The 21,549-nt window shown below is 39.4% G+C and overlaps 1 protein-coding gene across 7 annotated transcripts in view; it reads right to left on the bottom strand.

The window, feature by feature from the left end:
• itpr3 (inositol 1,4,5-trisphosphate receptor, type 3) overlaps positions 1–19,744 on the bottom strand; it is a 155,683-nt gene extending 135,939 nt beyond the window's left edge. For 5 of the 7 annotated variants that reach the window (XR_005444780.1, XM_038721806.1, XM_038721805.1 and 2 more), the window contains exon 1: positions 19,203–19,294. Coding sequence is in view for 6 of the 7 variants with exons in the window: in XM_038721806.1 (XP_038577734.1) it covers positions 19,203–19,294 (92 nt within the window). In the remaining variant the exon portion in view is untranslated. Of the gene's footprint in view, positions 1–19,202 lie in introns of all 7 variants that reach the window. The other 2 variants (XM_038721803.1, XM_038721804.1) reach the window with 1 other exon arrangement.
• Positions 19,745–21,549: the final 1,805 nt, after the last annotated feature.

Raw genomic sequence — 21,549 nt, 5'->3', positions numbered from 1 at the left:
GAACCCGCAGTGTAGGTAGATAGTCTCATTCTAAGGTAATAAAAACCCAACGGTTCATTATGTAAGGTCTTTAAACACCACTGAAACCATAGTTACTTATCTATGTATTTCTGTTAATGGACAACACACTGAACCTTTAATAGTATTCACTGTTTGTTTTTGTATATAGTGTCTTTCCAGGAGCAATTTTTAGAAAGCGAGTCAGCTAGTCTTATAGCTGCTTATAAGCTGAAGCTTATGAGGAGGCCTTCAGCTTTGTGGAGTTTTGCTCAGTTGCTCTTTGCTCTTCATTGGCTAAGTCCTCCTCTGTGAGCTTTCACTCGTTTCCAACGGATGCTGAGATAAGCACCCCAGTGGAAATTACACCCGTGAGAAAAAATAATAAAATACTGAGTCTAACTTTAGTAAAATTACCAAAACAGCATTTTGTTTGGCTCAGGAATATTGTGTGAAACTTTAGGACCCTGAAACAATAAACACCATTGTACCCCCACTACACCAATCTGCACGACAAAATACCACTGTAGGAGAGTGTGTGTGTGTGTGGTCATTAGAGTTAATCTCTCTTACCATCAGTGTTCAGGCAACAGAGGAACTCTGCCTCTGGCAGTCTGACTCACACACAAGCACACAAACAACTGGCCTCCTGCTGAAGGTATGTATGAATGGACAGGTAATCCAGCTGACTGCAGACTGTCTGCTCACTGCATGAAAAGAGAGATTTAGCAGGTGTGTGTGTGTGTGTGTGTGTGTGTGTGTGTGTGTAACAGCGAGCAGCTTAAACAGAAATATTTTGTTCACGAGATGATCCACTGGACTTTTATTGTGAAGTCGCCAACATTTCACCGTATCAAAGTCTTGCTGGTGATGGATCTACACACTGAGTTAAACACTTTTCACTAACTAAAAACAAATTCTGTAATAATCCAATTGACAATATGTATAACAGGAATTAATTGTTTTAAACAAGTCTTGTTTTCATACTATTTGAATGACTGGGATCATTCAATGTACTCATATTTTTGCATTCTGGTTCAGTCAACAAACAAAACCACAGCCTCTCAACAAATCAGATGGCTGGAGGTGATTCTGTGAAGCTCCAACCTCCACATATTAAATAGTCATCTGCCAAACATGCCTCTTTTATGAGCTCTGTTCAAATAACACATCAATTACCTAAAAGCAGGTTTATTTGACTAAAATCCTGACATATAGCGCATTCCAATTGACATGGGAATTTGTAAATTTCAACTGGAACGGCCCCTTAAGATGGATTCCCGACTTACATTACATTTATAATTACATTTACTCATTTGGCAGACGCTTTAATCCAAAGCGACTTACATTTGAGGAACAACATACAATCATCAACAAAGCCTCAATACAGCAAGGAATCTACAACTGCGTAGCCCCTTACCCTACGCCATCACTTACGGCGTAGCCTGACGTGTAGCTCCTCAAAAATGTAACTACATGTCGAGGCGACGCAGACCGTAAGCTCTGTGAATGGTCGGCTGGGTAGCCTCGCAATGCCTCTGAGCCGACAGGAAGTACCCGTGCTTTGAAGTAACTTTTACTAGTGGCCAAAACGGCGGCTGTAACACACCGTCACAACCCGAGCGAAATGACTCGTTTCACTATCAGAATGTGATCCATTCGGTCGCTAACATTTGAAAAGGCTATAACAGCCGCATGTATACAGTTTTAGCCCCATTCATGTTAGCGTAGGGCTAAACCGGAAGTTGGCCTGCTCGGCCGGCAAAAGTCACCTCTGAAAAGTGAAAAGTGACCTCTGACAATAAGCAATTGTAAGTCGTTTTGGATAAAAATATCAGCTGTATGTAATGTAATATACCTGAGACTTTGAATATGCCGCACATCTGTCTTATTTGTGTCTCATTAAATCAGTAGTACACAAGATGCTGCAGATGCTACAGACACTCCACCACTCTATGGTGTCCACTGCTATATTTTATGCTGCTGTGTGCCGAGAGACCCAAACAAACTCAACAAGATAGTTAGAAAGGCCGTCTCCTGATTGAAGGAAAAGTTGAGCTCGACTCTGAAGATGGAAGAGAGGATGCTGTCCAAGTTAGTTAGCATCCTGAACAACGTCTCCCACCACCTCCACGGCATGCTGGCTGTGAAGAATTACATTCTTTTACCAACCTTATTACAATTTGAACACTTGTATGCACATGCTCAATAGTGCATAATGTTTTTGCTTTTACGTTAGTACCTGACATTTGTTTTCTTTGTAGCGTGTGGTTCGTTTGTGTACTGCTGCTGTGCATGCAAATTACCCCCCCCCCCCCGAATCTATCTATCCATCTATCTACTGAACAATGGTGGGAAGAACTTACTGCATTATATGAATTAGAATTTAATGCAAATTTGATTTAAAAAATACTCTTGAGTATGCCTTTGTCTACACTTTCTAAAAATGTCTTCACTTTCCAAATACAGCCCCACTTTCCATAAATGTCCCAACTTTTCAAATAACAACGTCTTCAGATTTTAAATGTCCTCACAAACACACACACACACTCAAACTAATTGCCCTTCCTACAGGCTGTGTGTGTGAGGGTCACTGACTTAATTGACCTCAGTAAATAAACACTTAAAACACCAAATATGGAAATTAAGACCACAAGAGCAATGACCCAAACACAAAGAGCCTTTTCATATGTGAAGGGTCATTTTACAAATTATGTTGGGTTAGCAATTGACCCTTCATTAAAAACCCCGCCATCCTTAGTTACTATTCCTATGCATGTCAAGACTTCAATTCAATTTAGCTTTATTGGCATGAATGTATAACAACAATATTGCCAAAGCATCATACAAACTACATAAGAACAATCAACCCCATACATTTCATTAAACAAGTAAATAAAGCTTGCGTGTGTATGTGCGTTTGTGTTAGAAAAATTAAAATATATTAAAAATTAAAATAAATAATTAAGTAAAAAATTAAAATATATTAAAAATTAAAATAAATAAATGAAACAAGTAAATAGGGGAGTTTCTGTGTGTCTTATATGAATTCGAATTCTGGGTATATTTGGGAAAAGCTTGCAAAGTTTTTTGTCTTAGTGTTTTGTATTTGGGGCATGAGGTTAGAAAGTGCAGCTCTGTCTCTACCTGTCTCCTGTCACACTGGGAGCAGAGTCTCTCCTCTTGTGGTAGCCAGCTCTGTCTGTGGCGACCCTTTTCTATGGCCAGGCTGTGTTCACTCAGTCTGTATGTTGTCAACATTTTTCTTAGTTTAGGACATTTTATTGTACTTAGGTAATTGTGTGAATTCTCTTTTTTGGATCAGATAACATCGTAATTTACTTTGTGTTTTGGTCGTTTCTTTCCAGTATTCAATATATTTTTCTTTCTGCTTGTTGATAATGTGGTTTGGTCTGCTTGAGTTGGTGTTGCTGTCCTGAGGCTGTTGGGGACTTGTTACTGCAGAGAGCCTCAGGACCAGCTGGCTGAGGGGACTCTTCTCTGGTTTCACCTCCTGGTATGTCAGGGCTTTGTGATGACATGTCTGGGGGTTAACTGATTTTAAGTGATTGTAAAATTTGAGTGATCTATTCTGTATTTTTAGTAAGAGGGGGTATTGGTCGAGCTCTGCTCTGCACAGGTTATTTGGTGTTTTTCTCTGCAACCGCAGGATGCTCTTACCGAACTTGGTATGGAAAGATTCTATGAGTGTTTTGTCCCACATGACTTGCATTCTCCCGTTGCATGAAAGCAGTTCATAAAGATAGGGGTGGGAGATTTACCAGACAAAATTCTTGGTAATGTTTGAAGCAGTTGGCAGTTGCAGCTTTTCATTTTAAGTCGGTGACCATTGATTTTGCTAAAACAACTGTCACTGTAGCTAGCAAGCTAATCAATGTTAGCTCCCAGAGTTGGTTGAAAACTCTGGTTTCCAATTTGTATGAAAACAAGAACCCAGTAAAACTTACTGTAAGACATTTTAAACAGTATCTTTTACTTTTACAAGAGAAAGGGGCTTTGCAGATGCAAACTAATTTCTGAGTTTAGAAAAGTTATCTCAGATGACTTCTTCAAATTCAATAAAGAGCAGGACAGATTTAACTTAAGTTCTAGTATAATATCCAGGACCAGCTCCCACACAGAGGATGTAGCCTCACAAAATAATGTAAGCTACTGATATGCTAACTCTTAGCCCTGGAAGTATTACTAAGTTGTGTCTAAATTTCTACCCTTCCATACTTACACTATTTTGAGTGTATAAGTGCGTTCACACTGACAGTTATGGCAAAGTGCAGTGCACTATGAGTACCCAGATGTCGCACTCATAACGGTCAAAAAGTTGAGTGTGAAACGCTGGACACTTCTCACCCTCAATGCCATCTTGGCTAAGTAGCGGAAGAGGAGGGACCACCAACCTATGTTCAAACTTAAGGCCCATTTCTACTCCTGCGTAGGGTCTACGTGCGTACGCCGTAGGCTACGCACATAGCCATACATTTTTCTACTTGTACGTAGGTGTGTCCGTCATTCTGCGATTACACCCCCAAACGCTAGTCGGCAGTAGCGCTACAGCGTCCACTGTGTTGACTTTTGCCGGCTGAGCAGGCTAACTTCCGGTTTAGCGCCTTTTCAAATGTCACCGACTGAATGGATCACATTCTGATAGCGAAACAAGTCATTTTGCTCGGGTTGCGATGGTCAAATATTTTTATTCACCGTGTTACAGCCGCCGTTTTGGCTGCTAGTAAATGTTACTTCAAAGCGCGGGGTACTTCTGGTCGGCTCGGAGGCATTGCGAGGCTACCCAGCCGACCAATCACAGAACTTACGGTCCGCGTTGCCTTAACGTGTAGTTACATTTTGGAGGAGGTGCACATCAGGCAACGGCGTAGGTGATGGCGTAGGTGATGGCGTAGGCTACGGGGCTATGCAGAGGCTTGATCGATTTGACGCAGAAGTATAAATTGCACTTTAACATGCTCAAACTAAAAATGGTGGCCGAGGAAGCTGCAGCGGTTGTGATCCTAAAAGTAGAAGTACGCTCATTTTTATTTATTTTTAATAAAATTGCAATAAAGTCAAGTGGCGAGTGACAGTCATGATCAAATGATGGTTTATAATAGATAATGATCTGCCCCGGTTACAATTTTTCAGTAAAAGAAGACGAAGAAGAAGCAGTTAAATCTAGTCATTTCTGGTTAGTGCACAACGGCAGTGTTTGATTTGAGTCAACACTACTCTGTTGAAATTCACACACTGCGCAAGTAAGTACATAGTGTACACAGTGTACTGCATGTAAGGGTCGAGACGAATGGATCTGAATTGAGACCAACTATTTGTTATTACTGTAGGTAAGTAAGCAGCCAGGCATTCTAATGTTAGTAGTTTACAATAAAGAAGACGAACACACTATAGAATTCCTAACATGTCTGCTCTTGTGTTTTTGGAAAGATTAATTATAAGACTTCCTCTTCTCTTCTGTTTTGTAAAAATGTCCTCGCTATGTTAGAATCCATGTCTTCAATTTTCTATCGTCACTTCTTCATCTCTTTCAGTACTTTCAATGTCTTTCTGTTTCCCCCTTTTTCTTTGGTTTCTTCTCATTTTTGTGGTGTCTTTACTTCCTACGTTTCTCCCCATTCTCTCTTCCAGTCTTTCTGTCACAGCCAGTGCTGCGACTCTGTGGGTTTGCGGCCTTGTGTTTGTTTTTTTCCCACTTTCCCCTCTTCAATTTGAGTCTTTCTTTCTTTCTTTCTTTTGAAGTCTGACTTTCTGACCGTCCACAGGCTGCACCGTAATGACAACAGCCAATCAGTTCTTTTGTCCACCTGCCAGGTGTGTCCCAGGTGCATTTGTGTCATTCAGGTCACCTGTGTCTGATGATTGCTCTATTCACATGACTGTCACACACACATGCACACAGACACTCAGGTATATTGACTCAGAGACTAACTAACTAACTAAGTTTATTTAGCTCTCTGACAGCTGATCTGTTTCTCACTGTTAAACCTGATTCACATCATCCACATGTGTTTCAGGATTCACATTAGAGTCTTAACATCTTAACAACTAAATAGTTTCTGTTCTGTCTTTGTTCTATTTCCTTCTTTCTTATCTTCCCCTCCATCTCTAAGTGACACACTGGATTGTAAGACATGGCTTAATGCAAATCAGACTTGCTGCCACTAGCAATCCAACCATCTATCTTCTGCACTTTACATAATCTTAACGTTTTCATATACTACTACTGTCACTTTTGTCATATATTTATGTATTATCTTGTATTTTACCCTTCATGGAGCACTTGTTCAGGCACTATACTGATGATATTTGGCACTAAATAGTTTTTTTTTCTTCCGTTTTTCATATATATATATACTGTATATATATTTTTATCATTTTTGTAATGTACTTATCCATTAACATTTAATGTATTTTTCTTGCAGTACTTGTTGAAGAACTGTTCTTCTGATGTGGGCACTAATTACTTATAACCTGCTCAGGGACTACGGATGAAATGTAGCTATTCAGCTAACTCTGGTACATTTACACTGAAGTCTAACTACTGTGTTGATTAATGTACACTGTCCCTGGTAACTGAAAAAAATAAATCATCATGTTGACTGAGTTGTTTTTATCCCATTTCCAAAGACTAAAACATATCTAGGTAAATGTCAAGAGTGGGTGAAGCTCTGGGGACGACGTCACCCTGAATCAGAAATCAGGTTCATTGCCAAGTACAAGGCAGTCAGTCACCTTAGAGTTGTGGTGCTTAGGAGAAAAAGAAAACAAGTATTTGAAAAGTCAAAATTAAGAATATGTGGTAAACTACAAACCTAGAGATTTGCAAATATGTGCATTAATATAACTTGTCAAATTGAATGTGGAGACTTTCCATTACTGTCATATGTAGGGTCCATGTCTAAGCTAACATTTACTACATTACAGCTTGCGCGGTTGTGCATTGTGACATTGTAACAGTACAATTCCTGATTCAATATGAAGGAATGAAACTGGAAAACAACATAAAACCTGATGCTGTGAGAACCGGAGATGATGGTTATGCACCGTACCGGTCCAGCAGAGAGCAGCGTAGCGAAAACTGCTCTCCATGCACCGAGTCGCATGGGCGCTCAGTTAAATCCATCCCAAATAATAATCAGTCTGTCAAAACACCACATACAGGGTGAGTCATAGGAAAACCAGAGACGGTCTGCACTAACAAACAAAGGAAAAGAGCAGGGGAAGTTAACAAACAATTGGAGTAGTTATAATTATAATTCAAATAAGTTCTTAAGGGGAAAGTTTTGTCCTACACCTACATTTATACTTCTTTTTTCACCTTGTCGTGTAATATTCTATTCCAGTACACTTTAACAATAGATAATACTGGCACGACTACAGAAAAAAGCAGATTAACATTTAAAATCCTACCACTGACCTTCCTTTTAACAATATGGGTTTCCACCCAGTACTGTTTTCAACCTGTTCCCCCTCTTCCCCCCATCCTCCATCTCCCTCCTTCAGAAAAAACCCAACAGATTTGAATATACATTTGATTATCTGAATAATCACAGGTGTTTTACAGGTGAGTCACAGGCTGAACCTGCAGGACGAGAGTGAACCAGAGCTCCTTCATGTTTTAACTGAGAGTCAGAATCAGTTTTACTGTTTGTGACAAACAGAATCTACTATTAATTAATAACTGACCACTTTGAACTCAGTTATGGCTTTTTCTTTTTATATATTTCCAAATCTGAGCCGACTCTTATCCAAGGATCAACACAAGTATAAGATTTAAAAAGTACAGAATATATAGTAATATAATATAATACAGTAATTATACCTCTCTGGTCTACTGCTGCCTCGATCAGTTAGTTTGTTTGTGTTACAGTGTGATTTTTTTTTACATTTTAACACCACACTGCGAGGTAAAAGGGAGTCTGGTGGCTTTGAACAGAGTTATAGTGACTGTTTCTAGTTAAACAAACAGGATCTGACTCTTTAAATTAAAGGTTATGATCCTTTCCATAATGTTGTCAGACACTTGTAATAACAATCTGAGCCTGTCAGTGGCAAAAACAAGCACTTTAGTGGACATAATTTGAAGGGGCACGATTGCCCGCAAGGATTACGTTACAACCGTGTTTCACTGCTGCGCACTGCAGCGCGCTCGCTTAACCCGGGAACAATTTAAAAAGTGTTGCACCAATTAGTCAAAAAACAATTCCAATGTTAAATCAAATCATCTTTAGAAGTGAATATGAAGAGACCAAATACGACTAAAATATTAAACAAAACAGGAGCTCCCAAAATCTTTCTTCAGCTCGTTTGTATTTCTGCTGTTTGTCATTACCTCAGCAGCTCAGTGAACTTTCATGCTGCCGAAATACAAATGGAGAGCGCCCTGTTTGAATCCTGTTTGCGTTGATGCAGCAGAATTTGACTGTAGGGAAATCAGATGGTTCATGCATTCACTTATTTCTCCCCGTCTTCATCAGGTCTCACAACCGCCCTGCCTCCCTCACCTGGCAGGTCCTCACTGATCAAATGTCTCTCAGTCTGCTGCCAGCAGTGAACACCACTCACTCGCTGAGAGCTGAAGGCGGTTTATCAGTTTAAGTATTCACTACATGGCCAAAAGTATGTGGACAGTGGACCAAGGAATTGTTTCAGTCTTTGAACCTGCTGCAGGGATTTGCTCCCATTAAGACATCAGAGCATCAGCGAGGTCCAACACGATGTTGGTTTGTGTTGGACGGACTTATGTTCCAGGAACTGTTGACACAAAGTTGTAAAAACACTATTGTAGCCATATTTTTTATCCTTCTTTCCTGACAAGTATCTGCAGTGAGAGAAACAAAGGAGAGCAGAAGTGAACACAGTACTGAATCGTTGACCTCACAAACCAGACTTTTAGAAATAGCACACTGAAGCATCTAAATAAAACCTGAATTATTTGTATGACTATGTGGATAAAACCATCGATCAAACTGACTACAAGAAGACTCAGATTCACTGCTTCAGCTTGTGTACTCTTAATATTTTTATTGCATGACCTTTAAGTGGGTCGAGTTAATTTTGTTTGATTAAACAGGTGGAGGACGGACACGGTTGGATGCTTAAGGAAGTGCAGGAGTATTTACTTTTCTCTGGTCTGACTGTGTTCAGGTTTAATATTTACCACGTACACCGTCTTACTTTAGCTTTCTAGCATGCTAAATTGAGAGGCTGATGGGAAAGTCTTTGGTTTTGCAGGTATTTATATGTATATATATAAACCTTTATTTAAACAGGAAATGTCCCATTGAGACAAAGTGTTTTTTACAAGGGAGTCCTGTATTTAGTTATAGACCAAAAAACTGGACAAACTGTAAATTTGTAGATTTAGAAGCATCCTGCAGGCAACCGAAGCGTTGAACAAGTGTAGATTGTGTGGTGGCGCTCGAGGAAAACTGGATAAAGCCAAGAACCAAGAACAGTTAAAAATCCAGGGCAACTGGACTGGGTTGAAGATACTTCTTCTGACTGACTGGCAGGGAGTCCCGGCTATTTGACCTCTGCGGTCGTTGTCAACATGAGGAATACCACTTGGTTAGTTGCTGCTCCTGGCTATTGTCCGACAACATTAGAAGCCAGGAGCACTAACAAACCCGTTCTCATCCCGGGTCGTCAAGGACCAATTCTTTGACAAAGTGTCAGCATTTGACACACAAGGTACCCTTCAGCATCCGTATGAGATGCCCTGGTCTTTCAACTAAAGCCAATGGAACCCATCTGCCTTACCCACCACATTAAATATATTTATTAAATATAATTTCTATTTTTCTTGTTGGTTGTGTGTCGCACTTAAGTTGGTCCCCGATGTAACAAGGGATCTAAAATTGTGTAACACACGGATTAGAGGTGTTCATTGGTTTTTGTTTATGTTCTTTTCATGTTACTTGTGTTTGATTGGCGTAGATTTGTAAGGCGGTGGGCGTTAGGGGTCAGGAGTCGGGAGGGGAGAGTAAAAGTGTTGCCACTTTCATAGGGAGATCAGCGCGCAAAGAATATCTGCTTTTAGGTCACATTCGCTTCTTCATACTGAACAAAAGGTTGCAGCTTTATCCCGAGTAAAAAGGCCTTTGTCCCGCAATCATGTGTGCTTTCACATAGCGGTCCGGCTTTACAGGAACCAGCGGCGTGCCGCTGCATGTCGGCTGTGGTTTTTCACAAACAGATCTTAAAACAAACCAAGATCTTTTCCAAATCCTAAACTGCCAAAGTACTTTTGGTGCCTAAACCTAACCAAACTACCTATCTTAAAAAGACGTTACATACAGACACATAGGCTACCTTTTGCGTCAAATCCCACAAGTGAGTTTGCCCCCACGGGATGAGAATGTGTTGACCAAATATCGACCATTTTCAAAGCGACAAGGTTTAATAGCTGGCCTTCCCTGCCAGTCAGTCAGAACTGAAGAAGCCTCTTGGATGAGAGGTGAAACGTCTTCGAATATCTTCAACCAAGTCAGAGGAGACACGCCACTCAATTACATCTCTATGGGGAAAGGACCTAACGCCAAAGATGGCGGATATCCCGCCCCTCCTGCTAGAAAGCCAATCGTCTGCTTTTAACAACCAAAGCGGGAATCATGTTTCAGCCAATCATGTGGTTCCACTGACGTAAGGGTCTGTTTTACTTCTACTGCGCATCCACAGAAGAGGTGACGTGACGCACACATAGTAGAAGTATAACCGTTCGGAAAAAGGTGTGGGCAAAAGTTGTCAAAGTTTTTCAGCCATTTTTATCAGATTTTAATGCTGATTCTATTCATGTAGTTTTTATGTCCTGGTGACCTGTATATGTGTAGTTCTGGCTCTCTCTCCATTCATTTAGATAGGAGCCTGGTCTTGATAGTCCGAAATAGCTGCCCGGAGACGTTGCCAAGATGGCGGACGAGAGGCATGACTTGCCTATAAGGACTTTGACCAAGTCCAGTTGCCCTTGATTTTTAACCTTCCTTGGATAACTATGACCTGGATGACTGAGCGCCTTCACAGAAATCTATCCAGGTAGTTGATTTCACTCTGGACCAAAGTGTTGACGTGAACTGACATCTCATCCCTCACAGCTGTTAGCATGTGGCGCTAGTGTGGCTAAAGAGGCTGACCTATTGTTTTTCTTGGACTCCATGGCAGCTAGTGAAAGTCAACATGTGAAGCTAAAGGCAACAGAGGGGCTGTAAAGGTCAAGACTGAGTTAAATAACCAAGAGTGGGCGTTAAAGAGCACAGAACAGGAAACACACACACACACTGGCATGGTGGAAATCTCTCTTGGACACTTGGTACCACTTCCTTTTCCTGCCATACAAGCAGACATGCTACTTTCTCATTGTGGTGTGTGTGTGTGTGTGTGTGTGTGTTTAAAGGTTGTATTCTACGTACAGGAGAACGTCAGAAACTCTCTGATCATTAACTCTCTGGAAAACATTAGTGATTGTTAGAGAGCTATCATTTTTCTGCAGAATGCAAAACAGATAAGGCTATAGCCTGAAAAAACAAAACTTCGACAACCAAGGATGAAGGTCTTTGGTGATGTTTTTCTCCCGGCTCAGAAAGTCGTGGAAAGTGAAGAGGAAATTTACACATCAAAAAGCTTGAATCCAGAATCTGCAGAAAGGTTGTTTGCTGTATTTCTATTTTACCAGGACTTAACACACAACTTAAAAATTAGGCAAATGGAAAGGTATGTCAGAGAGAGAGAGTTTATCACAACTGTCAGACTTTCTATTTCCAATGGCTGATGTTGATAGAGAGCAGGTTGGCTAATGGCAGATATGTAATGCAGATATCAAAACATAGAAAAGTCATGTATAGTCCGATTATTCCATATGAGTGCAATCAAACTGACATATTATCTCAGCCAGTAAGGTGTTGTTAGATGGAAGCTTTATTAATAAATGAAATAGAAACATAGATGGTTGTTAGATTAGAGCTGGTATAATTTAGAAGAAACATGTCAACATTTTGAAAAGACGATGGTAGATGAGGACTTTTAGGGCTCCAAACTAACTCTTTCAACACCTTCCCAAAACTCGTTCAACAACAGCAGCTCACTGACAAGGGTGCCTGCATTTGTCTCAGCAGACACTTTCTATTTATCTGCCTCGTGAGTGCAAGTATCAGTCGACCGATTATCTCAAAATGCCAGATATTGGCCCAATTACAGATATACCTTGCTAACCAAACTAGCTAGCACCACCGTCTCTCCAAATGCAAAACTCGTGGCTTCCAAGCAGTGGTCCACAAACAAACGGGCGACGCCACGGTGGCTCTGTCCACTTCTGTTATACCGTCTATATGAATGTATTTAGCCCAGAGAAAGTAAAACAGCTGTAAACATACAGCTGCAGCCGTGTTAATGACAGGAGTATTACACTGACCAACGGTGGAAATTAACACCCGCAAAGCACCAAATGCGGGTAGATTTAACGTTTGGTGGCTAAATGTTGGAAGGCTACCCGCCTCATTGCAGATGAACATATTCGGTACCATATCACCATATAGTAGCTTTTTGATGGTACCTAACAGCAGATCAGTAGCTGTTTCTCAGTCTGCGTTCTTGTCTGTACTTGTGTTCTTGTGAAACATCATAAGTCGCAGCCAAAGTACTGTTCCAATTCAAAAGTCCGCATCTAGCCAAGTACAGTCAAATACCCGGATGTGTTCTCGCTCTGCCCGTTTTACCAAGCCTGCATCGGTGGTAAGACGTTGTTGGAGATGCGAGGTCCCGCCCGCTGACGGGTCCGACCGTCATCAAGTCCGCTGCTGTTCCAATTGCTGAATCACTGACTGCGTGCTCCCGTTCCTGGGAGTTTGTGCTCCCGAGCCGAACTTGCCAAGTCCGAGCATTAAAGTACAGAACGCTGAACTAGGCGAACTCGGTATTGAGTAACAGCCAGTGTTCTTTTTTGTTGTGTGTCACACTTAAATTGTTCCTGTACCCAGGGATTTAAAATCGTGTAACACATGGATTAGGGGCGTTCACTGGTTGTTGTTTATGTTCATTTCATGTTACTTGTGTCTGATTGGCGTAGATATGTAAAGGGGTGGGCGTTAGGTGAGTGGAGTCAGGAGCAGTCAAGTCATGCTCTGAGTACCAGGAGTGTTTTTAGCATTTAGCTAGCTAACTACCACAGAGTATTCCACATGCATTTGCCACTAAAATAGATAACGTGCGAGTAAAAACTACAACCTACAGTCACATTACAACGGTTATGATTTTGTTCTGTGAGTAATAAATTAAAGACCAATGCAGACTGTTTTTCTTGCACAAAGATTCAATAAATGAAAGCAACCCACATTAATATTAGGCCTAAAGTAGTGATACACTTTATTAAAGTTTAATAAATATAGTAGGTTAATGGTAATTTTAGTGACATTTACCAGGTTTAGTAACCAAACCAACAACACATAGGCTACACTACCCTGCCGAGGGTGAAGCAGAACAAAAACATAAATATTAATAGATGAGGAGGTTTAAGGTGAATGATTAATAAGCATCTTGCGCATTTATAAAACAATTTAATGTTATGTCTTGAGTACATTTAATAGCATTAAAATATTTTTGCTTTACATTTCACTCTGGTGTCTTCTTTAAGTTTGTATTCAACTGAATACCTTGTTCTCTCACATAACAGGACTGAAACAAATGTATACGTGACATAAAAAGGCAAGTTATTATTTTGGCCGATAAAAAATAAGCTTGGCGGGGGGATTTTTTCATTTACCTTTTCCATTGGCAGGTGAGCAGTTAATTTCCACCCCTGACACTGACACATTGTGAGTCTATGTAGCAGTATTATACAGGGGGAGGACACAATAATGTCAACACAATATGAAACAATCCAATCAAGAAGTCCAAACTCTAAAATCCACAATGTAAAATCAGAATGTATCTGATAGTTATCAGTCAATTTTCATTTAAATTGTTTTGGGCATCCCTGCTCCCCAGAGGATAAACCCTATACTTCCCTCAGGACAAACACTACATTTCTAGCACCGCTGCTGGTGAAAGTCTAAAGTCAAAGACGTCTTTGGTAAATTCACTTTTTACAGTTTAAACTGAAGCTTTACAGGCATCAACCTGCTTGCTGAAGTGAAAGATAGACGTGTCAGGTCAGGCAGAGAACTGAATGTGTGTGTTAGATTGTTGCCCAGCTCCCACTGTGGCCCTGATGTAAAATTCCAGGACTTATCCTTGAATTTTCCATAACTTGTAAGGCACAGCATTTCCCCTGACCTGTTAACTCTCTACAGTCCTGACTGTCTGATGTTCAAGATGTCACTTCAGTAAAAATATAAAAGCATTAAAGCGGGTTAAAGTTTATTATACTATAATATTATTTGATTGAAGTAGCATTTTATTGTTTCATGTGGTGGAGGTGGAGCAAATTTTAACAACATCTTTATAGTTTATTCTATAGCTCTGTATTATATTTCATAAATTGTTCACGTTTTGTTTGTAAAATCTCAATCTGTAAAGTAACTCCAGCTGTCAGATAAATGTAGTGGAGGGGTAGAGGACAAATAAGCCATCTATATGCACAACATACAGTACATATTTATGCAAAACATTTGTCAACTTGACAAGTTAAAACAGGTGAACAATTCCTTCTTAAAAAGTGAGGGAAACTAAGCGACCACACATGAATTTTCCTCCTCTCAAAGTCTCTCCGGTCGACATTATGGACGACAGATGAGGTTCAGTCTCGACTAACGACGCTGATAATCACTTATTTCTCTGTGGGCTCTTTATGACTTCAGAGAAGATCGATAAACTCATCAGGCTTAGTAAAGTTCAGTCGCCTGAACTTTAATTTTCCTCTGTGAGTTCATGTGAAGCTGGTGATGCAAGAGGACGTCACCAAAGCTGTCCAATCAGCGACTGGTCTGTCAAGACCATGTGACTTCATGTTTGAATGACGGCAACAACAACAACAACAACAAAAACTGAAAGTGACCTTAAAATCCAATGTTTAAATTATGCAATATTTCTATTTTAATGTCCATATGAGCACCTGACTGTTGTTTTATGACGTATCATCTCACATGTCTGTTCTGATATATATTTTTTCTTGTCAGGCACCATAAAGAGCCAACACTGTTATACAATGTCAGTACTGTGATTTGATTGGTGCATTGTCTGTGTGAGCGGGCACCAATAACAGTTTGTTACATCACTTCAGTTCCAATATGCAGTCAGTCAGTTTTGAGCGCACACATGTACAGGTGTAAACAATCTGGGGTCTATGTTGTTACCTGTTCACTCCGTAATGTTACTCTGTGACTAGAACTGAAACAATGCATTGATTAATTGATTAGCTGATCAACAGGAAAAACTATCTGCAACTATTTGGATAATCTTACTGAAATAATTTTTAAAGCAAATATGCCGATAATGACCTAATTCCAGCTTCTCAACTGTGGGTTTTTGTAGTTTTTCGTCTTCTTACGGGACAGTTAACTGAATATATTTGGCTTTTGGACTAAACAAGACGTGAAGAAGTCACCAATCATTTATTTTCCATCAGACAGTTATTTGTTTATGAACATCTGCAAAGGTTTTTTTAGCATGTCACTATTATGTCTTCTTATTAAAGGCACATATCATGTTGAAATGTGCCTTTATTTACTGACTTTCTGAGCTAAAACGACTGATTTAGATTCTTAGTGGAGCCTTTACATTAATGAATGAAATGAATGAATGAGGCTTTGTGACTGTCAAAGGAAAGGAATATTTAAGTATTAAACTTCAGTCATTTAACACTTGCTCTTAAGTTGACCAAATGAGCATATTAGCAACATTTATCATGGTGAAATGTCCCTTTGAGGGTAAAAACAACTGATTTAGATTCTTTGTACATATGAAAAAATAATAGGTTAAACATTTTGAGGCTTCTTGACTCAGAATTTAGACTTTGAACCTCTTGGAACACTGAACTTACTGTATATTAAAGGATGTATGCATAGATAAGCAGAGGTGGAACAAGTACTCAAATTAAAGTACAATTTAAAATTCAGAATCGTACACAAATATCATTATTTTCATGAGGTTTAAGTCGTAGCCTAATGTAGAAACAACGTGGATGTTTTTGCATAGCATCTATGTGATGGGTTGTTATGTGTGATGTTGCTATCCAAGTAGGCTAAAAGAGTTTGAAGCTTTATATAGTGATCAGATGTTGCTGCACCTGTAAATACCCTAAAACCAATAAAATATATTTTCACCTGATTTGTTATCTGGGTTAATGCTCAGTGAGTTTTAACTACTTTATATACAGTGAGCTAGTTTTAACTAGTGACGTGCGGATCGATCCTAAAGTATCGATATTTCTGATACCAACGTTTCCTGCTCTAGGATCGATACTCATATAAAAGGATCGATATCTAAACTCAGTAATTTGGAGTGAGTGTGTGTTTTATTATAAGTATCTTACTATCACCAGGATGGTCTAATTATACTCAGTTGACAGGAACTACTTTCCCTTCCGTCTGTCAAAGTCATGCTTGCGCAACGGCTCTGTGACGGAGCTTCAGCCCTTTACATTTCCCATGATTGAATACTGACTCTGGCCGACTGTAAAAACAGTCACATCTGGCTGTATTTTAGCTGTGAAGGTAATAATGTTGCTGTGTGTGATGTGTGTGGAACGACAGTGAAATACTTTGGCAACACTGCAAACTTCACTAAACATCTGAGTTGATTTAGTCAAAATAATATGATGATGTTATGAAGCGGCAGTTCTGAGCAGGATAAATTCATTATAATTAAAGAATATGACAGTAGTTTGATGTCTTGTCATTATGCTGCCATTATTTTGAATTGGTAAGGCTACAGGCTACTCCTTATTTCTCTCATAAATACAGAAACGGGACGGGGAGGTCACATTAAACTAGAAATAAAATATGTGAAAAGTATTGGTATTGGCAAGACCAGACTTGGTATTGGATCGGAGTGGTTAATTAAGTGGTATCGCACATCACTAGTTTTAACTGCTTTCTATAGTTAGCTACTTTTAGGTGCTTTATACGGTTAGCAAGCTTTTAACTGCTCTGTATACAGAGAGCTAACTTTTAACTGCTTTATATATAGTTAGCTAGTTTTAACTATTTTTTATATAGTTAGTTTTAACTGCTTTATATACAGTTAGCCAGTTTTAACTGCTTTATATACAGTTAGCTAGTTTTAACTACTTTATATACAGTTAGCTAGTTTTAGGTGTTTTATATACAGAAAACTTACTTTTAACTGCTCTGTATCCAGTTAGCTAGTTTTAACTATTTTTTATATAGTTAGTTTTAATTGGTTTATATACTGTTAGCTAGTTTTAACTGCTTTATATACAGTTAGCTAGTTTTAACTACTTTATATACAGTTAGCTAGTTTTAACTGGTTTATATACTGTTAGCTAGTTTTAACTACTTTATATACAGTTAGCTAGTTTTAGGTGTTTTATATACAGAAAACTTACTTTTAACTGCTCTGTATCCAGTTAGCTAGTTTTAACTACTTTTTATATAGTTAGTTTTAACTGCTTTATATATAGTTAGCTAGTTTTAGGTGTTTTATATAGAGAGAGCTTACTTTTAACTGCTTTATATATAGTTAGCTAGTTTTATTTACTTTTTATATAGTTAGTTTTAACTGCTTTATATACAGTTAGCTAGTTTTAGGTGTTTTATGTAGAGAGAGCTTACTTTTAACTGCTCTGTATCCAGTTTTATCCAGTTAGTTTTAACTGTTTTATATCCTCTAAAGCCCTGGATATACTTGCTTTTAACTACGCGTCACGTACACAAGATGGCTGCCACTCTTATCCTGCGTTCCTTTGGAGCGTATGTTGCGCACGTCTCAGAAATTAATGCTACGCGTCCGCGACATGCAGTTCCACACGTGAATGTGGGGGCAGTATTTCGATCTGACCGGCAGGTCAGCAGCAATCTCCTGTTCCACAAACCAGCCCAGGTGGTGGCGATATGCAGTTGGTTTGCCAACCGCCATTAAACGCAATAGAAGAAGGTCAGCCACAAACTTTAAAAAAGGGGATTTATGGCGGGATGTTTACAGTAAAACTCCTGGAGCTAGTCCGCAATTGCCAAGATCGTTATGATGTCTCATTAAAATCACAACCTGCTCGAGTGTCGCTATGTTTGGTTTGTGTACGATGTGCAAATTCGGAGGTTGTCAAGGAAGATAATCTAGTGTTGGCGAGGGATGACCCAGTCCTGGTCTGCCCCCTAGTGGATTCAGGTTTAATCCTTCAGGTACACGCAAAGTACGCAGGCAAGTATTCGAACAAAGTTAAAAAGTATTGTTAAAAAGCTAGTATATCCAGGGCTTTAGCTAGTTGTAACAGGTTTATACACAGTAAACTATTTATAACTGCTTTATACAAAGTCAGTAAGTTTTAACTGCTTTATATACAGTTAGTTAGCTTTTAACTACTATATAGTAAGTTTTAGCTGGTTTATATACTGTTAGCTAATTTATACTACAAATATACTTTATTAACATTAACTAGCTTTTAACTGTTTTATGTAGTTCAAACTGCTTTATATACAGTTAGTTTGAACTACTTTATATACTGTATAGTGAGCTATAGTTTTAACTGCTTTATATACAGTAAACCGGTTTAGCCCAGTGGTTCCCGACCCAGGTGTAGGGCCCCTCCAAAGGTCACATTAATCTGACGGTCCTGAGATGATTAATGGGAGAAAAAAGAAGAAAATACACATCTGACACACAAATGCGTATTTATGTTTTGGATGTTTCTGTACTCTTTTATGTTTTGCATAATACCTTATATAATTTTTTTTTTACTATAGAGTTTTACTACAGAGTTTGATTTTATTTTTAATAATGCAATAATGTATTTTATAAGCTTTTCATGACTTCTGTCATGCAAAATCTTATTCTGAAAAGTGACTATAGCAAATAAAGATGTCAGATAAACGTAGCTTGAAGTAAAAAGTTTCACTAATACTAAACTAACAGAATAATATAGTACAAGTAACTTGAAATTGTACTTTATTACAGTACTTGAGTAAATGTACTTCGCTTCTTCCCACCACAGGATGCGGTAGTACACTGTAAGAGTTTACGTGTCAACATTAAACACGTGCATGTGGAGGACACTCCAGGGACAGTGGACTCACCCCAGGGTGCTGATGAAGCCATTGACCGACCCCTCGGCGTACAGGGACACGATATCCCCGATATGAAGGAAACTGGAGGCAGAGTCAGACATCCTGCAGCTGATTCACGTCCCTCCAAACAGCGAGAATAAACCCACAGGATGAGAAGGAGAGTTCACTTCTCTCTCTCTGTGAACGGGGGCAAACTTCAGAGTTTCTTCCTCACATGCAGCAGCTGGAGTCCAGAGAGATCATAAAAGAGCTCCTTACATTCAGACTGCTGAGTGCTCACTCAGTCTGCCTCCACAGAGCCACTGCCGGGTTCTGCATGGCAGCAAACTGGAAAAATAAAAACAGTCAATAAGTTCGGAGAAGATTAAAAAACGAGTCCAAAAAGTCGGAGAAACAGCTGATTCGCCCCCGTGACTGCAGCGAGACAGGATCTCCAAAGTATTACAGAAGCCACCTCTGTGTCTGTGTGTCTTGCAGGAGGTTAAAGTGTGCACAGAGAGGTGTGGAGACACTCAACAAGGCAACTTACTGATCTGCTCCCTCCCTATATCCGCGTGCACGCTCACGCCGAAGACTCATGTATGAAAAACCAGGAAGTGAGTCGACGTGGTGATAAGGCTGACAGACAGGTTCAAGAAAGAAAAACCGCTGCAGGGCCACACACACACACACACACACACACACACGCATGCATGCACCGGGCGTGCACGGGCAAGCCTATGAGGCACGTGCACGCGCGCAGATGCCATCTACAAAACCCGAGTGACAAACAAGTTAGGTCGCATATTTCTGAGTTGCTTGAGCTCATTCTTAACCTTACCTGTCTAACCTCAAGGTTTTTTTTTTCTCCAGAGCTTTTAACCACATGTCACAGCTTTCATCAGCAGGTGGAGTGCTGCAACCATGGGTGACATGTCCCCACCATTTTTTAAATGTATTATTTCTTTAAAAAATATTAATCAATGAATTCTGAAAAATAGCTTGCACCAAGAAATGTTAACTAACAAATACAAATGTTTTGAGAAGGGTTTATTTGCAGAATGAGAAAACATGCAGTGCAATTTAAATATAGAAGAAACAAATCTGCTTATTAAAAAACGACCTAAAAACGTTAACATATTATTGACACAGTTTCTTCTTGTCCAAGTTTTCCGTTCTTTCCCTCTGAATGTCTGAATGTGACAAACAGCTGTTGAGTCGGTTTTGTGACTTCCTTTAAATTAAAGAAAATGATGCAGCATTGAAACAAAAATGTAGTTTAACTTAACATCTAAAGGGGAAGTTGTTACTATTCTGTCATATTTTAGGGCAGTGATATTTGATTGGCCTGTTATGTTATCTTACTCAGTGTCACTCAACAACCTGTAGTATTGTGACAAATAAATCAACCTTGTACCTTGTACATGCACTGGTGCTTGGATGAGTTTGATTCACTTGGTGTTGCAGGTGTGGATTTATTTTCTATTTTCCATCTGTAGTCCCCAGCAGGTCGTCAACAACAACAACACAACAAAACAATAAATGAAATACAGTTTAATCACAATATAAAAGACACCGGAACTTTCTAGACAGGTTTATGCAGTTTGCTCTTTATGCAATTAAGTGCTATTCTATGCAATTAAGTGCAAATGGATGCAGTATAGTATAGTAAGTGCTGCATCTAGTGCAGGAACAAACAGCAGCGTGAGACTCCGACTGTATGATCCCACAAAAAGGTGCCCTACTAAAGTGGCTACTTGAAAGCCAGACAGTTCATTTGTTACTATATGTGATCACATATTTGATGTGTCTCGAGCCATTGTTGTTGTGGGGGCATTTCCTTACTGCAGCCGGGATCCCAGTACCCTTCACTGACAATACAGTTCGTCCAAACGTTGTGCGTCTGAAAGGCACCACAGTTCTGCCACCACCAGTTGATTTCTGTTTCTGTAATGTATTCACTTAATGGGGTAGGAGCAAGTCCACGTAGGATCTTATACACTTAGAGCAGGAAAATTTAAACCTACAATTTGTAAAACATAGGAGGTTGTGTTTCTGGAGGTTGAGGCAGTGACAAAAAGAAAATGTTTTCCTTTTGAAGATTTTTATGGCTCTTTAAAAAAGTGATTATTGGTTTGAGTGTTGTTGCATTTATAAAGATGTGATGGTTGGCTGTTATGTGTATGTAATATTTTTCCTGACCAGCATAATAATTCTGTACTCTGTACTTACACCGATACTCATACTCTGACCCTTTCGGTTTTTATCACCTGAGCCCTTATGTCTCCTTCACTTCGCGACGCCCTTGGCTGCAACTAGAGATTGTTTTCATCAACTTGATGAAACGTGATTATTTTCTCAAGTGATCGTTTGGTCT

The sequence above is a fragment of the Micropterus salmoides genome, unplaced genomic scaffold, assembly GCF_014851395.1.
Source record: "Micropterus salmoides isolate LMB-PRFRI ecotype aquatic unplaced genomic scaffold, ASM1485139v1 Ms_hic_scaffold_16, whole genome shotgun sequence".
NCBI lineage: Eukaryota > Metazoa > Chordata > Actinopteri > Centrarchiformes > Centrarchidae > Micropterus > Micropterus salmoides.
The sequence above is the reverse complement of the archived record's forward strand: the minus strand, read 5'-3'. Positions and strand labels throughout refer to the sequence as shown.